Source organism: Bos javanicus, chromosome 14 (assembly GCF_032452875.1).
Source record: "Bos javanicus breed banteng chromosome 14, ARS-OSU_banteng_1.0, whole genome shotgun sequence".
In the NCBI taxonomy this organism is placed as follows: domain Eukaryota; kingdom Metazoa; phylum Chordata; class Mammalia; order Artiodactyla; family Bovidae; genus Bos; species Bos javanicus.
In genome coordinates, this window is record NC_083881.1 from 64,853,116 (window position 1) to 64,872,495 (window position 19,380).

Genomic DNA, 19,380 nt, shown 5'->3' on the forward strand with positions numbered 1-19,380 from the left:
TATTAAACATAACAGGCAAATTAAGCATACACTTTGGACTTTGCTTTTTTACTTTTAAGACATCATGATATTTTACATAGATTTTATAGTGAAACAGCCTATAAGAAACTACAGTACTGTAGTTAAGAATCAGAAGGCTTGGGTTGCAACTTAAAATGTACAGCAAGTTAGTTAACTTGAGACAAATAAAGGTTGATTTCCACTATTTTTCATTTTCAAATGGTAGACACTGTTTACTTTCAAAATACCTTTAGATTATGGAACTACCAAAAGCAGTGCAGATAGAAGAAATAAGATTTTAAAAAGTATCCAAAATAACAAAACATATTTGTTTCTATAAAAATGGCATATGGCTTTTTATTAAGCTTCTGGGAAATATAATTTTTTAAGAAGGAAAAACAAAGCTTAGTGTCTGAACAATATTTCTCAAAGCATGGGCTATGGACTCCTTTAAGTTCCTAGAGACCCTATCAGTGAGACGGGTACCTATAAGTGTGACCTTAAAGTCAACACTAACATTGCAATAAAGCTAAGACATAATTTGTCTTTTTCACTATGTTGACAATTGACTGATAGTGTAAAAGCAACGGGGTTACTTTAGCAGGAACACAACTACAGCAGTAGTGCTCCACCATACCGTTACAGAGTAAAAAATGAATCAAGTAACAGTTCCACATAAGAATGTTCTTGATGAAACAGCAAAAATTATTCATTTTATTAAATCTTCACCAGTAAATAGATATCTGTTTAATATGCAGTATGATGAAACGGGAGTTGTCCACAAAGCACCTGTGCTACAAAAGAATGCTAGCTGTCTTGAGGGAAAGCAGATACACAGCTGAAGTGCATGTTTTACTAGCTTATTTCTCCATAAAATTTTTTAATTTGAAAGACTGATTGACAGAGCTATGGTTATTAAGAACTGGGTATTTCACAAATATTTTCTCTAAAATAAACTGTCCCTTAAAGAAAACAACTGAAAGAATTAATTGCCAATAAGGAAATTTAAACTTTCAAGAAAAATTGGTAGCTTCCCAACATTTAGACTTTTCTAATGAGATCAGTAGTAACATTTAAAAATATGCATTTGGGGGCTCAAGTTATTCTATATGGGATCACCAACTCCAGGGACATCAGTTTGAGCAAACTCCAACAGATAGTGAAGGACAGGGAAGCCTGGCGTGCTCCAAGTCCATGGGGTGGCAAAGAGTTGAACACAACTGAGTGACTGATCAGTATGCATTCAGTGCATGCACACGGGCTCTTACAATGCTTCTAGGAGATGTCCCAGGGACTATCCAGTGACCTCTGTCTTGAGGGATACCAAGAGAATCACTACTTAATCTGCTGGACCAACTTATGATGGGTTAGAAGATCATGCCAGAGATATGCCAAGCATCAGATCTTTTATCTAGCTCAGAGTCAGAGAGGATCTCCTTCCTGAAGTCAGCCCACACTTAAAATTTTACACCCAGGTGATAGAGAGCAGGTAAGGCAGGTGAGAAACAAAATGCTATCATTTGCTATATTTTATCCCAGACAGGACCATTTTTGAACACAGAAACATTAAGACCTCTTCCTAAGAATTTATATAATTTTTACATTCCCAGTTCACTCTAGGGTTTTGGCATGAAGAACTACATCAAGCCTTTTAGTTAACTTAGAAGCTTGTGTGGAGCCTGTTCTACCTGTGTGGGTACCTGAGGCCATATGAACAGGACAGGTAAGAGATCAATGCTGTCGGAGACACTAGCACTTCATCCATCCTCCCATCTACCTATAATACTTACTGAGAACCTACTAAGTACCAGGCATGCTATTGTCATAACCATAACAAAAATATGCATTCTGATGTTATATAATAAAATGAAAAACATCTATTTCTGCTTTATCGACTATGCTAAAGCCTTTGCTTGTGTGGATCACAATAAACTGTGGAAAATTCTGAAAGAGATGGGAATACCAGACCACCTGACCTGCCTCTTGAGAAATCTGTATGCAGGTCAGGAAGCAACAGTTAGAACTGGACATGGAACAACAGACTGGCTCCAAATAGGAAAAGGAGTACGTCAAGGCTGTATATTGTCACCCTGCTTATTTAACTTCTATGCAGAGTACATCATAAGAAATGCTGGGCTGGAGGAAGCACAAGCTGGAATCAAGATTGCCAGGAGTAATATCAATAACCTCAGATATGCAGATGACACCATCCTTATGGAAGACAGTGAAGAGGAACTAAAGAGCCTCTTGATGAAAGTGAAAGAGGAGAGTGAAAAAGTTGGCTTAAAGCTCAACATTCAGAAAACGAAGATCATGGCATCCAGTCCCATCAGTTCATGGCAAATAGATGGGGCAACAGTGGGAATAGTGGCTGACTTTATTTTTCTGGGCTCCAAAATCACTGCAGATGGTGACTGCAGCCATGAAATCAAAAGACGCTTACTCCTTGGAAGGAAAGTTAGGACCAACCTAGACAGCATATTCAAAAGCAGAGACATTTCTTTGCCAACAAAGGTCCGTCTAGTCAAGGCTATGGTTTTTCCATTGGTCATGTATGGATGTGAGAGTTGGACTGTGAAGAAAGCTGAGCGCTGAAGAATTGATGCTTTTGAACTCTGGTGCTGGAGAAGACTCTTGAGAGTCCCTGGACTGCAAGGAGATCCAACCAGTCCATCCTAAAGGAGACCAGTCCTGGGTGTTCATTAGAAGGACTGATGCTGAGGCTGAAACTTCAATACTTTGGCCACCTCATGCAAAGAGTTCATTCATTGGAAAAGACCCTGATACTGGGAGGGACTGGGGGCAGGAGGAGAAGGGGACGGCAGAGGATGAGATGGTTGGATGGCATCACCGACTTGATGCACATGAGTCTGAGTGAACTCCGGGAGTTGGCGATGGACAGGGAGGCCTGGCATGCTGTGATTCCTGGGGTCGCAAAGAGTCGGACACGACTGAGTGACTGAACTGAACTGAACATGTTACAGGAGCAAAAGAAAACTAATACAGTGGTAATGTCATTTCTCATCCACAACTGGTTGAGAGAGATTTAGCATAAAGTTAATAGAAAGTTTCAGCTTCAAGTACTTTTGCCTGCATAAGACATTAAACCTATTTTTATATTTGTAATTTGTTCTTTCTAAAAAGGGCCAAATTCGGATCCCCAGAAACCTATATCCTCCCCTTGAAGAATGGTAAAGACAATATTAGAGGAACTTCCCCATTAGAAATACATTCAAATTCCACAGGTTCACAATATAGTCTAAGATTATTTGGGGAAAAGGCAAAGTAGAGTTCATGTGAATATGTGTTCCATGAGAAGAGAGACACTATGTGGAAAAAAAAATGAAAAAGATGGCAAATTATCTTCAGAAACAGCTTACGAAAACTAAATGAATGACTGAAAAAACTACTAAATTATTGCAAGAAAAATCATTACAGCAGAAGTGATGTTTTCAAGTGATTATATACAGAATCAGAATTACCTATATGTTCACAGAAAGAGTTCAGACTCATTTCTTTCCAAATGGCTGAAATTCCAAAAGAACAGAAAAAGACATTCCTGGGTCACTTTTAGATAGAAATTAGTCATATCATAGAGAAGCTGAGACTTGCAATCAATTACTAATAAGTGAAGAAAAAAACTAGAAACTGTCTTGCTTGTGAGTGTTGCTTTAACTATCTGTTTCAACTCATCTCAATTAACAGGCATTTATTTCTCACAGAGCAGTATGGGTTACCACTGGAGGTCAGCCTTGGGCTTTTCCCCAGGTCAACGAAGACATCAATGAAAGACAAGAAAGGGAGGTGAAGGTCAATTGCACAGTCTAAACCTCTCATTCTGCAGATGGAGATACTAAGTTGTAAGAGTTCTAAGATAATCAAGAAATGCTGGCTTATGAGGGATTAACTACAGTTGCAATCTATACTATTTAATTGATTTTTCCAAATTTTCAGTGGGTGAATAGACAATCTCCAATACAAAGAATTCCCAAATGATTTATGTGGATATACCCTCATCAACATTAGACAAATCCAAATTAAAGGACATTCTACTCCTGACTACTGCTCCTCAAGACAGGTCATCAAAAACAAGTAAAATATGAGAAACTGTCATAGTCTAAGGAGTCTTTGGACACATAACTAAATGTATTGTGGTATCCTTGACAGACGCCAGGAACAGAAACAAGACATTAGTAAAATCTTCTTAGTGAAAAATAGGGAAATCTGAGTAAAGAATATATTTTAGTTAATAATAATAATTATAAATAAACCAGTATTTAAACTGGTTCATAAGCTGTGACAAATGTCCATACTAGGGACACTTTTTGTTGAAAATAGAGAAATTTAGTGCAGGGTATATGGAAACTATATTTGCAACTTTTCTGTACATCTAAAACTATTTTAAAATATAAAAATTATTTTTAAAGATCTATACATTCCAAAAATCAGTAAAACTTTTAAGCAATTTATTAGTATCTGATTTTTTCTGTTTTGGCTGCCAGGAAATTAAGAGCCTAATCCGAGGTTCAGTCCTTGTGGCTCAAATTTATGTTGTGTTTTTGTTTCTCTGGTGTTACTTTAAGAAATCTTTATATTTCACTATTATTTGTATGCATTTTTAAAGATCCTGATTTATATTTACTAGGTAAAAAATTAAAGTTTCAAAGGAATACGTAGCTTCCAGGCCCCCATCTCAAATTTCTGAACCCTGCACCATTCCTAGATGTCCTTTCGTTGTTGCTGTTCAGTCTCTCAGCTGAATCTGACTCTTTGCAACCCCACAGACTGTAGCCCACCAGGTTCCTATGAGGACTTCCCAGGAAAGAATAGTGGAGTGGGTTGCCATTTCCTTCTTCAGGGGATCTTCCCGATCCAGGGATCGAATCTATGTCTCCTGCTTGGCAGGCAAATTCTTTACCACTGAGCCAACAGGGAAGCCCCAGTAGATGTCTTTACATTCTATTGCATGGAGTGAAATATCAAATGAGCACCTCCTCAACTCCCAAATCCGTATTATTAAACTTTTAAATCTTATATATGTGACCATCCATTCTATCTTTCCTTCTGCTACATTAGAAGAGGTGTCAACTCCTCTACCTTTTTCTCATGAGATATTATTTTCTTGTTATTTTAGGAATGTTACACTATTGATTTTCCCTTCTCATCACAACATATTTCAACCTTTCTTCCAACTGAATCTTTCTCACTGACATTTAAACATACTTGTCTTTTCCATACTTAAAAATAGAATCAAAAAGCACAAATAATAGTCTTCTCTTGAACTTCTAAAATGACAATAGTTCAACATTTTTATTTGGGGGCATATATGAAAATAGTGAGCTGAGTATTTGAGAGTTCAAGTAGGTGCAAAGTGAAGGGAGATTCCAAACTGTGGTCTTTGAATTCAAGTAGAGCTGACACCTATAAGCAAACATGTAGCAGGAGAGTCACTTCCTTTTGTCGTACAATTTAAAAGAGCTGGGGAAAAAATTATCTAGAGCCCTATCTTTCCTCTAAAACATGTGCTGAGACAAACCACCCCTTTATCATAGTTTTATTCTCAAAGAATAATACTGAATTAGCGAGAACCTGTTTTCCTAGGACTTTCCTCCTTCTATACGTCCTTTCAAGCAAATGCAGTTAGCCCAATAGTGGCCTTCCTCCTCTTCCCTAAACCGGTGCTTCAGGTTTGGATTCTCATTGTCTGGAGCTGCCACTGGTCTCCCAGCCAATCCACCTCCCAGTATACTCTGATGATGTCATGCTCTTGTTTTAGATCCGTCAGGGGCTTACTATACAATAAAAGGTACATTTTATATAAGAACAAATAAGGCCTGTATAAACAAGTTTTTGCTTAATTCTCCCTGTTGAAACACCCATATTCATACCAGTTAGGTCACTGAACTAACAGCACTTTTAACCACTATGTTCTCAAAGCGGGGGGTAGGGGGAATAGTTTGGTTCTGATACTGATTAGTTATACAATCTGGTGCAAATCATAGGGCTTTCTTGACATTTATTTCCATACCAGTACAGTTTAAGAAAGAGCCCCAAACTCACAGGGTTACTGAAGGACTAAAGGAGTTAAACTACCTATAACACTTAGACCACTTGGCACATGGTGAGCACCCAGTCAGTGTTAGCTGGTGTTACAGACACTGGGCAGCCACGTCAGTACTCCAGTAATAGACATTCTGTCACTAATAGGGATCACTGCTGCTAGTCGATTTTTGTGTCCTCCAAAGCTGTGTTACTAAGTGGTCAAATGTTTTTAAGTCAGGTTTACTGGCAGGTAATTTGCTGGTAATAAAAGTCACTTTTTAAAATATAACAGTTAATGGTCTTTGATGAGTGTCTACAGTTGTGTAACGACTGCCACAAGCAAGATACAGAATCCTTCAGTCTTCCCAGTGCACTTTAAGGTCTTCCAATGGTGCATTACTGAATGGGCCAATTTTTATAAAGAAAGGTATAAAGGCACCTATGGCACATTTGCTGAAGTCCAGGAATCTTGAAAAAGGGTAGAAGGAAGATTATTTGATTTAGGTTTTGGTGTTTATTTTATATATCTCTATACTCTGTGAGAGGGTTTTTAGTCATTTTCTACAGAAAACCTTTGATGAAAAGCCAAAGGTCTAGAAATAAGCAATTTTAAAATGTATGAAATCTTAGATGAGAATTATATACATTCCCATGGCTCTGATGTTAATATTTTTTTAAAGTTGATTCTTCCATGTAAAAGTAATTGAAAGTCCAAAAGTCTGCTTGTTAGAAAAGTACAGACTGTCAGATATGAAACCAAGGAAATCACTGACTCTCAGTTATTTTGAACAGCTAGCTCTTTTTATCATATTTTTACTCAGAAGAGATAATAATTAGCTATAACCTATTTTCCTAGAGCTTTCTTTCACCTTACAGATGAATACCATGAGGAATAAGGTATTAAAAGGACAGTGTTGGAAACTCAAGAGAAATATGTAAGAAAGAGAGAGATTTCAAGATCAGAGAGAAGGCATATAACTTAGCACAGACAGGAAGAAATATAAACACAGAACAGACAAGGAGGCCTAGGGAGAAGCACAGATGAGAGGGAAAAGAAGTCTTTAGATAGAGCTGTAGCTAAGGGACCTTCATCTTATCTGACCAGTTTGATTATAACTTTTTTTTTAACTGTAATTTTATCATGCTTCATCAACAGCTGGATACACTGCTTTATGGGGTTCTTAATTCCTTAAATAGGTGTGGAGGAGTCAAATACAACAAATAAGAGGAAATTTCTTGGCGAACAGTAACCTTATTTTGGTGGAAATATCCATTATTTTAGAAATCTGAAGAAATACAGACTAAGTACTATTTATTTTATGATCATTAAAGTTAACTTTTTGGGTAAATAATATTTTCCTTTAAAAAAAATTTAGAGCTGTCAGAGTATAAGAAAAGGTACTGAAGCAGGCATGGAACAGGTTACTAAGTGAGTCATTGCCAGAGACTGAAAAGAAAGGAGAGCTAAGGAAGTGCCTAAAACCAAGTGGTTAAGTGGAGGAGGAAGAGGAGGAAGGCGAGTAGGCAAAGGAAGAAATGCTCAATTAGTTTTAGAAGTTGTCTACATTCCTCGCCAGGATCTGTAGTGTGTGGATCAAAGAACCTCCACCTTCAGATCCCCAATGATGTGGTTCCATTCTTTACCCCTAAAAATATGGTTTTTATTTTGCTACAAAAGTTTTCTTTACTCTAAAACACTGATTTGAAAATGAGCATGTGTTACTCCTTACATACACTCCCTCGGTAAGTAGGCTTAATAAGATGATTACTTGCTATTCAGGAATAACGGAGTAATTACTGCAGCCATATGAACACAACTCAGGGCAGTCTTAGCCCTCTCACCCTTCTATTTAGTCCATTTTAAAAGTGTGTCCTTTAAAAAAATTTTTTTTAATTTTATATGTGTATAGAGAGAGAGAGAGAGAGAGAGAGAGAGAATTGTAGCTTCTGGAAACAATAGGTGATATTATATGCTACAGCAATTTCAAATCCTAACTGAAATAAACTGATACTGTAATAGAACATAATATATTGTTATGTTAGAATAAAAGAAAATATAACTATAATATTTGTGTTTGAAGATCACATACCTCCTATCAATGTGTGAGTACAGTTGATAGGTTCAGTCTAAAATGAATCTGAGCTTCAAAGCACACCTGTAAAGAGTTACTCTTTAGCTTAGCTTATTTTCAGTTACTCTCTACTGCCTAAATTACTTAAAACATTACAGTCTAGTATTCAAAGCTTTCAATATATACCCAGCCTGTCTCCATCAAACATACGGTTAATCATCAATTTCTTCCAGTTTTTTTGATATATATGTGTCATGTTCTGTGCTAAGTTCCTTCAATCATGTCCAACTATGTGACCCCATGGACTGTTGCCCTCCAGGCTCTTCTGTTCATGGGATTCTCCAGGCAAGAATACTGAAGTGAATTGCCACGCCCTCCTTCAGGGGATCTGCCTAACCCAGGGATCGAACCCGTGTCTTTTTCATCTCCTGCACTGACAGGCAGGTTCTTTACTACTGGCACCACCTGGGAAGTCCTGTAGGCGGCATACATCTTTGCTATTTCTATGAACAGAAATAGGACTTCCTGTGAATTAAGGAATTCATTTACTAATTCATACTACAAGCATTTATTCAGCATCAAATTCTATTCTGTGCTCAGTACTTTCCTTGGGTTTTATTATCTCCACCTTAGAACACTGCAGTATTGTCTGAATCAGTGAGTACTGAGAAGAGAAGACTTATTCTTCCCAGTGTCTTCATATGCAACACTGCACTCACCAGAGTAAATTGCCCATATTTGGACCAATAACTAGGTCAGGGAGATTGATACGATAACTAACCAGGCCTTTGTCTCATATCTACCCTGAAATGGGAATCCCTATCAAAACCATATAAAGTATTACTAGGAGAATGTTGTTTGGCCAAAGGAAGGGGAGTTCTATTAGCAGATGAGAGTTAGAAATGCTGAGTAAAGACAATACTTGTCCCTATAACAGCACTGAACGACCTGCAAAATTATACAGCGTAGAACTTTTTAGGATATGTTCAAAGTATTGAGGAGAGAAAAGATTGCTTTCTGAGGACTATCCTAACTTTGAATACCAGGTGACCCTGAAGTCTCTGTGGCTTAGGCTGTCAGTTGTACCCCAATATTCATTATCTTCTTCTTTCATGATAAAATGCTTTTTATAGCAGGGCATATGGTCTTGTATTAGAAAGACTACATTTCCAGCCTCTCTTACAGCCAGGTGTGACCACATGACTAATTTTGGGCAAATGGTAAGTAATGAATGCAACAAGTTATGTGCATGGATAAGTTTGTACATATGTATACATGCAATGTATATATGTATGTTTATATGTACAGTCATATATCACTAGTTATATAGGTATCAATATATATTGATCTAGTTCCAATTATTCTTCACCTCTGAATATATGAGCACCAGAATAGGAAATTCGAAACTTAACCTGTTTTCTTTAATGCTGTTACCCTAGTACCATAACAGCGTTTGACACATAGGAAGGATTCAATATTTACTGAGTACACAAGGCAGGTCACGCTTCTCTATTTAAACCCAACTTCTCTATGAAGCCAGATCTCTGACCACCTAGTTTTCTCCTTATTCTGAGTGGTTATTACAGCACTAGTTTTAAAGAGAGCTTATTTGACACTTTTTGTTTACTGCTCTGAGCTCTTAGTTATAAATGTATGCTTTATTTTACATGCACATTATAAAATCCTAGAGGGCAGGGGCCACAGTATGTTTATTTTTCATACCTCTATCTGTTTGTAGCCAGTGTGTCTGGTATAGAGTAATCCCTCAATGAATACTGCTGAAAAAGACTAGGACAATAGTTCAATAGTGCCTCAGGAAAACTTGGTGCATTCACTGGACTTCTGGTCAGGAAATCTATATGGGATAAATATCAGAATGGCTGGAAAATTAAATTTTTTCTTGCTTTCTTGATGTTTACGATCTACCTTGAAGTAACTACAGTGTGTTTCTTTCTAAGAATAAGCTTTTTATTGGGAGAAAATTATACTATTTTTAACACTGACAAGGTCTAACTTATTGAAACAGGTGTGACAGCTAAGTGTACCTAAGAAGCCCTTCCCTTGGAGAGAATAGGTAGTAATATACTTAAAATCATTTCCAGGTCTACAGTTGAAGAAATTCAAGGTATTTCCTCCCAGGGCCTCATGTCCATTTAAGGCTCTGCTTGAATCCATATTTTACTGGGCTTGGGTTTATTGCCTGGTTACAAGTGGTCCATCCAGATGCCTCTGAAGGGAAACAAATACTCAGCATAGTAATGCTAATGGAAAGACACCACAAGCGTGTTATCCAAAACCCCTATGTCCTTTTCTAATGAGAAAGGTTACAGAAATACGTGAACTCTGAAATGGCCTCTCCCATTCATGTCCACCTCAAGACAGGAAGCACTGAGACAGACCCAGAACATCAACATCCTCTCCCAAACCAGCCTTAGTTCCTGCTTTCAAACCCTACCTCCACTCACATGTGTTCTCAAGGTACATTTGCCTTTGTTTTGCTCATTTTGCCTAAAGTTCTATTCCAGAAAACATCTGCTATAACATCACCACTCAAAGTCCATTCTCCTCTTCTTTACTTCTAAGTTCCAAGTTCTAACGACCTCCAGAAATCCTTAGGTTAGTCAAGTATGTCTTGTAAAAATTTTACACCGTTGACTAAAAAATTCAGAATTGCGATTCCTAAAATGAATCAACTCCAAAGCAGATGATTTCCAAGTTTAAACAATAATAATAATAATACCAAAAAACAACCGCTGTCACCACTCCTAGGGCATATACTCAAATCACTGCTCAAAAAAGTCCAGGCTATTACATCCTATTTTACAACAAACTGTAAAAATACCCAAGTAAACTATATTAGGCATGTGTAATGAGTCATATTATAATATTTTTCTATACCATCATTATTTCTATAGAGGACTCAAAATATCTAATATTTTAGAATGGTGGGATAAAGATACTGGTGATTTTACTAATTTATATTTACAGAAAAAAAAACATTACTTACTTGATTACCTGTAATTTCCCAACGTTCTACCATTACCCTAAAAAATCACAACCTTCTCTCAATTGAATCAGTTGTGTCAAGTCTGCAGCAAGTTGAGAGGACTACTGGTCCAGGAAGAAGGCAGTAGTGAAACTTTAGGAAAAACAGTTTTAAAGGAAAAGCAGAGATGGCATTATAAGGCACAAAGTGTAAAAAATTAAATTATACACCAGGTATTACGTATTGGTGAGAGTTGGGATCGGAGTAGAGAGAGAGAAGACATAGAGATTTAGCAACAATAAAAAACCTGAGCAAATAAAAAGAATGTGGCAATGATTAACTTTAGGGAAAACAGAAGAATATAGGAGAGGAAATATAATCATATTATAGTCTTTATGACGAAAACAATTCATAATGACTTTAAAAACATGAGAATATTGGGAAAATGTAGGAGTGGAAGAGAAGTGTAAAAGAGATGGAATCTTCACCTACAGTAAAAGAAAATAAATAGGTAATACTAAAATAAGTAAATTAAGAGATGTTGTGGTGGTAGTTTAGTCACTAAGTTGTGTCCAACTCTTGCGACCCCATGGACTGTAGCCCATCAGGCTCCTCTGTCCATGGGATTTCCCAGGCAAGAATACTGGAGTGGATTGCCATTTCCTTCTCCAGAGGATCTTCCCAACCCAGGAATAGAACCCAGGTCTCCCGCATTGCAGGCAGATTCTTTACCTACTGAGTTATGAGGGAAGCCCCAGAGATGTTAGTCTATTCATTTTATTCAGAAAGATGGAGATAAATACCAGAAGAAAAAGCTTATAGAGTTAAAAATGGCTGCTGCTGCTGCTAAGTCGCTTCAGTTGTGTCTGACTCTGTGTGACCCCACAGACGGCAGCCCACCAGGCTCCCCCATCCCTTGGATTCTCCAGGCAAGAACACTGGAGTGGGTTGCCATTTCCTTCTCCAGTGCATGAAAGTGAAAAGTGAAAGTGAAGTCGCTCAGTCGTGTCCGACTCTGTGCAACTCCATGGACTGTGCAGCCTACCAGGCTCCTCCATCCATGGGATTTTCTAAGCAAGAGTACTGGATGCTAATATACTGACACTATCATGATATATGTAGTTTAGCAACATTTGGTTGTTAAAATTCATGCACTACTTTGAGAAAAAATTAGCATTACATTAAAAAATTAACCATTTCAAGTAAACAGGCCAGTTTTAGTATCTTATCTATACTGTTTATAATTCTATAGACTTCAGATAGATTATTCAGCTTTCATCTCAGCTTAAATCATGTAATACTTTGAAATTCTGTACAAATTATCTTTTTTATGGTATATTGTGTGTGTATGTGTGTGACTGCAACTAGAATAAAATGTTTAAAAAGTATCCTCCAGGCCAGAATACTGGAGTTGGTAGCCTTTCCCTTCTCCAGGGGATCTTCCCAACCCAGGGATCAAACCCAGGTCTCCTGCATTGCAGATTCTTTACCCACTGAGCCACTAGGGAAGCCCAAGAATACTGGAGTGGGTAGCCTATCCCTTCTCCAGAGGATTTTCACGACCCAGGAATCAAACCAAGGTCTTCTGCATTGCAGGCAGATTCTTTAAATGCTGAGCCACCAGGGAAGACCTTAAAAAAAGTAGATTTTTTTGTTTTATTTCTTATCAACTCCTTATAATGTCCTGAATACCAACAGCTTTAGGAATACTTAAGATGATGTTTAGTTTCCTTTTATTATCATATAAAATGGTCTGCATTACTAGCCCATAAACAGACCTAGATAAATTAAAGTTAACTCTGTGTTTAGTCATTGTCTCCTTCAAAAGTTTCCTGACACTGCTACGAGTAGTTAAAGTAGCTCCCTTGTTAATTCTTCTTTCATGGATATTATGATTATATTACTAATAACCACTTTTATACAATTGGACCTTTATGGGACCTAGACCACCTTATGAAAAGGTAAAGAATCTTCTAAAAAGTAAACCAATTTTGCCCTGCTAAATATTAGAAAAGAAACCATGGATGAATCGTAGAGATCTATTTTTGGAAAAAAATTAGAACTGTACATTTAGATTTCATTATGAAGTTATCTCGGAGGTGAATTTCCAACCTCATGTGAATGACAGTGAACTAAGATATAAGAAACCAAATAACATTCCTAGTGCTACAGAGCCAGATGTTATCATCGAGACACGAACTACGGAATGTAGAAGGACATGTACTTTGTAATGTGGAACTGATTGTGGCTTTTTAAATAATGGCTTCCCTGATAATTCAAATAGTAAAGAAGCCGCCGGCAATGCAGGAGACCCCCGTTTGATTCCTGGGTTGGGAAGATCTGCTGGAGAAAGCATAGGCTACCCACTCCAGTATTCTTGGGCTTCCCCTGTGGCTCCGCTGGTAAAGAATCCACCTGTGGAAGACCTGGGTTCGATCCCTGGGTTGGGAAGATCACCTGGAGAAGGGAAAGGCTGTTTAGTCCATGGGGTCACAAAGAGTTGGACACAACTGAGGGCCTTTCACTTTTGCTTACTACATGTTTATTTTTCTTGCATATTTTCTCAGCCTGTCATATATGCATAGAAAAATAAGAAAAGGTTAACTTACAATGAAGAAACTGCATATTCTGGGAACTAGAAATCATGGAAGTCATAACATTTGAAGGAAACACTGAAAATCAAAGTGTACAAATACACACTGTTTGACCACTAGGGAGGAAGTACATTTTTAGAGTGAAAATACTGGATTGTAATCAGCTGGTCATTTTATTACCTGAAAGGCTTCTCTTTTAGCTATATACTTGAAAGTTGCAAGAGAGTTCCAGAAAAACATCTATTTCTGCTTTATTGACTATGCCAAAGCCTTTGACTGTGTGGATCACAATAAATTGTGGAAAATTCTGAAAGAGATGGGAATACCAGACCACCTGACCTGCCTCTTGAGAAACCTGCATGCAGGTCAGGAAGCAACAGTTAGAACTGGACATGGACCAACAGACTGGTTCCAAATAGGAAAAGGAGTACATCAAGGCCATATATTGTCACCCTGCTTTTTTAACTTCTATGCAGAGTACATCATGAGAAACGCTGGGGCTGGAAGAAGCACCAGCTGGAATCAAGATTGCAGGGAGAAATATCAATAACCTCAGATATGCAGATAACACCATCCTTATGGAAGAAAGTGACGAGGAACTCAAAAGCCTCTTGATGAAAGTGAAAGAGGAGAGTGAAAAAGTTGGCTTAAAGCTCAACATTCAGAAAACGAAGATCATGGCATCTGGTCCCATTACTTCATGGGAAATAGATGGGGAAACAGTGGAAACAGTGTCAGACTTTATTTTTCTGGGCTCCAAAATCACTGCAGATGGTGACTTCAGCCACAAAATTAAAAGACGCTTACTCCTTGGAAGGAAAGTTAGGACCAACCTAGACAGCATATTAAAAAACAGAGACATTACTTTGCCAACAAAGGTCCATCTAGTCAAGGCTATGGTTTTTCCTGTGGTCATGTATGGATGTGAGATTTGGACTGTGAAGAAAGCTGAGCACCAAAGAAGTGATGCTTTTGAACTGTGGTGTTGGAGAAGACTCTTGAGAGTCCCTTGGACTGCAAGGAGATCCAACCAGTCCATTCTAAAGGAGATTGGCCCTGGGTGTTCTTTGGAAGGAATGATGCTAAAGCTGAAACTCTAGTACTTTGGCCACCTCATGCGAAGAGCTGACTGATTGGAAAAGACCCTGATGCTGGGAGGGATTGGGGGCGGGAGGAGAAGGGGAAGACAGAGGATGAGATGGCTAGATGGCATCACCAACTCGATGGATGTGAGTTTGAGTGAACTCCGGGAGCTGGTGATGGACAAGGAGGCCTGGCGTGCTGCAATTCACGGGGTCACAAGAGATGGACATGACTGAGTGACTGAACTGAACTGAAAGTTTTATTATATGTTAGTTGTATAAGTAAACATAATATTAAATCTTGGTTCTAGCAATAATCCTTAGATTGGTTCACTGTTTTCCTTTCGATTTTCAAAGACCTATCCATCTTTCTTCCTCTTTGTTTATACTGTAGATATGTTTCCTCTAGGAACAAAGTCACCTTTTCATGCTTCTGAATAGTTTTTAAAACTAATGTTTCAAGTGAAACCTTGTAAAACATTTTTTGAAAATATTAACACCATTAAAAGTAAGCAGGGAAAACAAAATAATAATGAGAGCAGAAATCAATGAAATTGAAAACAGGAAATCCAAAAATGAAAATAAATAAAACCAAGAGTTGATTCTTTAAAAAGATCAGTAAAGTTGACAACCCTCTAAGCCAGGCTAACCAAAAAACCAAAAACTAAAAAACAAACAAAAAACCCAAAGACAGGAATCAAATTACTAACATCAGAAATGCAAGAGGGGACATAACTACAGCTCCTACATAAACTGAAAGAATAATAAAGAAATACTATGTCCAGCCCATACCATTTGAAGGAAACAAACCAACTCCTTGAAAGACAGACTCTAACAAAACTCATATAAGAAGCAACAGAGGATCTGAATAGGCCTACAAGTATTAAAAGAAGTTGAATCCATAATTAATCAACTTCAAAAATAGAAAGCTTCAGGTCTAGATGGGTCACTGGTGAATTCTATCAGATATTTAAAGAAGAAATTATACCAATTCTTTACAATATCTTTATGTATCAGATATGAGTTGTGTTACTCATTTATGAATAGAAAAATATTCTAGTTCATGGAAGATATTTTTTTTAATAATGAAATTTCACAGACATACCTTACTGAGGCGGTGGAAAGGAACGAACTGTCTTCCCTCATTGGAGTTTGTACTTCTTTTTTTCCAATTGTGGTAGAACACACATAAAATAAATTTTACCATACTAATCATTTTGCAGTGCACTGCTTACACTGTATTTCAGTATACTGTCTGTACTTTTTTAACATCATCTCCAAGAAGGAATAAAGGGCCACAGACATATTTTTAAAACAGCAAAACCAATCCTAGCTTGTTTATGGAACTGTGAGAAAAGACTTGACATTCAGGAAAGAGTTGTTAGTAATCTAACTCTGAGTGGGCCTTATTTACTAAAATCAGATCCTACCAATAGATTTTAGAAATAGGTAGGTAAATAGTTAGCAACCAATTGCTAAGTTCTATAAATTCCTAAAACACATCAGAAATCCATGAGTTAGATTTCACATGACAGATTCTGTCACATGAAAGGTTCATAAAATTGGCACAAAGAATATAACAGTTTGTTTCCAACCTAAGTTGCTTCAAGGATTTCATTGAAAATGCCATGGGGAAAATTTTTTGCTCTGCTTAGTTTCATATCATATATTTATATTCTTTTGTATTGTCTAAAATATATTGGGGGAAAAAGTCAATATTTTGAAGAGTATATAGCTTTATAGTCCTTTTAAAAGATACTGAGCAAACAAATCATGGGTGGTAAAAGATGATGCAGTTAAGAGAATCTTTATGAAAGATAACAGCTTTTATCATTTTTAAATAATTTCTTAAAAAGGTGATTGAGACTAATGTAACAGATATAGTACAGCAACTGTGGTAGAATGAAAAAAGCACTGACTTGAAAGATTTAAATACTCTGATTCACCATTTTTTAGTGATGTGTGTATGCTGTCAGGCAGGTCCCTTACTGTCTCTGAGCCCCAATGTCTTAATCTGTAAGGTGGTGATAATGCTCACATCTGGTTCACAGAGTGGTTGTTAATAACATGCTTGAAGATACACAAGTTAACTTACATGAAAATACCTGGCACACTTGCTTAGTATCAAGAGGCTCTCAGGGAACACCTCCTCCTTCCCTTCCTTCTTAATAAACAACACTTAAGAGACTTCTGCGTCTAACTCATGACAAAAATATAAGCAATGCCATTTTCATAGATAAACAGGTTCTTCATTACAGATTTTATAAAATAATTACTGTAAGTACAGATGTGATTATAGCAGTAGGGAAACAAAAAGCAAAGAAACAGTATCTTGAGAAGCATCTAACAAGCAGCTTTCTTTGTTTCATGTTGACATGCTTTGTGGTTACAATGCAGGCTTCCAATGAACACTGGATCAAAATTAAAATTCTAGGCAGGCATTCAAGTTTTTTGATTATGTCCATTCTTCACTCAGCATGGGAAACAAATGCTTTAGAAGCTATTTTTTGAAGCTATTCCCACTGTACTCTTACAAAGTTCATTTCCAAAAGGGGCCCCATCCCTGTAATGGATCTGAGTAAGGGAAAGCTACACCAGGTTTTGTGCACTGTACTTTAAAAACTGCAGCAGGGCAATAAAATCATGCTTTTAACAGTGACTTTTCTGGGCCTGGGCCACAGCAATTCTGCAAAGGTGCATATGAATTATGGGAAAAGAGAACAAGCAAATTTCAAAAATAAACAACACCAATCCAAAATGATTTATATACATATTTTGAATAAACTTAAATATAGAATAATTAGCAGAAAGCATTTAATTATTGTTTTTTCTATTATCAATGTAAAGTTGGCACAAATGCAGTAAGCCTAATCAAAATCAGGTAAGAGTTACCTCTGTGGCTTTGTTTGATGGTTCCAGGCCAGTCATATTTGCTACTATTAACTGATGTAAGAGTTGAACTTGAGCCACACTTAGGAAGAAGTCCAGGTTTGTGGTTATATTCACTTCCAAGGAATGGCCACACACTAAAATCTCCTGAAGGAAAAAAAGGTTTAATATAGATAAAGAAGCATGATGGCATTATATGATAATTTATCATTCCTACTTATTTGAGCTTTATGAATGTTGATGAATTCTCCTGGGACTCAAGTTCATATGTTAATGAGAATAGCAGATATGGTGAGCACAGTTACTTGACACAGTTTAGTGGATTAAATTAATAAACATTTATGAAGGCCTGTTGTGCAGCAGGCCATGTGCTAGTTACAGGGAAACCCACTATAAGAAGAATTTTTCACCATTTCATATGCATTTGGCTTTTCACATCTCAAACTAATATCATTATTTCAATATGTAGGCAGTGATGTATGTAATTCTTTAGCATAATCTTGCTCATCCTCTCAAACGGACATATACTTAGCATTTCATAAGCACCATGCAGTATACTAGAGTGCTAGGAACATCAGACAGAGTGAGACTAGTGTTGAAGGGCAATCTGCCTTTGAGAAGATTACAATCTAGGTGGGGAGACAGGCAAATTATAGGCACCAATTACAGTCACAGGTGGTATGGTCTGAGTATTCTCCAAAGGATCCATTCCAAATGATTCATAACAAAATGGAGCGCTAAAGCCAAAACCAGCTAGACTAATTAATTTCACTTCTTTAACCTGCTAAAATCTTGGCAGTATTAGGTAGATGTCCACTTAACTGATGCTGTTCTGCATAACAGTCACTTGAACATCTACTGTTGGAAAACCATTCAGCGAAGGAAAACAGAAATGAAAACCAATTCAGAAGTTTCACTTAATAAGCAGAAGCCCTGCCTCTTGTCATGAAGTGCATGCGGACAATGTTCAAATGCTTGGAAATGTCCAACAAACCTTCTCTTTATTAGTGTCATCCAAGAGAACGGATTTAAGGAGACTTATGATGGGTCCAAATACAAACTACACAGCTTAGAGCAGCTTTTAATAAAGCCATAAAGAACAGCATGTCGGAAATGATCCTCCCCCTCTTTTTTTTAGTTAAATAAACTTTCTCTCCAAAAGTTTCCAGATTTTATTCATTATAGTTAGAATTCTTATTTTATTCCTTAAGTAATGATGAAAGCAATACACTTGTGTATTTTAAACAAATTGTGTTACTAAGTAACTGAAAGATATTAGTAGACTTACTTAATTTTTATACAATTTTTGTGGATATAAAGATATCCTGTCTAACCTAACTTTCCCTAGTAGGCTCAGTCATGTCTGACTCTTTGCAACCCTATGGACTTTGGAGCCTGCTAGGCTCCTACTCCATGAGATTTTCCCATCAAGAATACTGGAGTGGGTTATGTTCCCTTCTCCAGGAGATCTTCCAGACCCAGGGATCGAACCAGCATCTCTTGTGTCTCCTGAATTGCAGGAGGACTCTCTAACTCTGAGCCACTGGCTTTCCTTATTAGGGTTATTACAAAGATCAAATAAGATAACACAAAATACTGTTCTTTAAAGACTCAGAGAAGGATGTAAACTTTTGTCTCCCTAAAATAATAATACATTTAATTTGTACATATTTCCGAAGTTTTCATAACAACCGCTTATAACTCTATGAATGATC

The 19,380-nt window shown here is 37.1% G+C and overlaps 1 protein-coding gene across 16 annotated transcripts in view; it reads right to left on the reverse strand.

The window, feature by feature from the left end:
* The window catches only part of VPS13B (vacuolar protein sorting 13 homolog B), an 804,527-nt gene that overhangs the window by 272,971 nt on the left and 512,176 nt on the right, over nucleotides 1-19,380 (reverse strand). For all 16 annotated transcript variants that reach the window (XM_061438325.1, XM_061438316.1, XM_061438319.1 and 13 more), the window contains one exon: nucleotides 17,669-17,812. In XM_061438325.1, coding sequence (XP_061294309.1) covers nucleotides 17,669-17,812 — 144 coding nt within the window. The remainder of the gene's footprint in view (nucleotides 1-17,668; nucleotides 17,813-19,380) is intronic.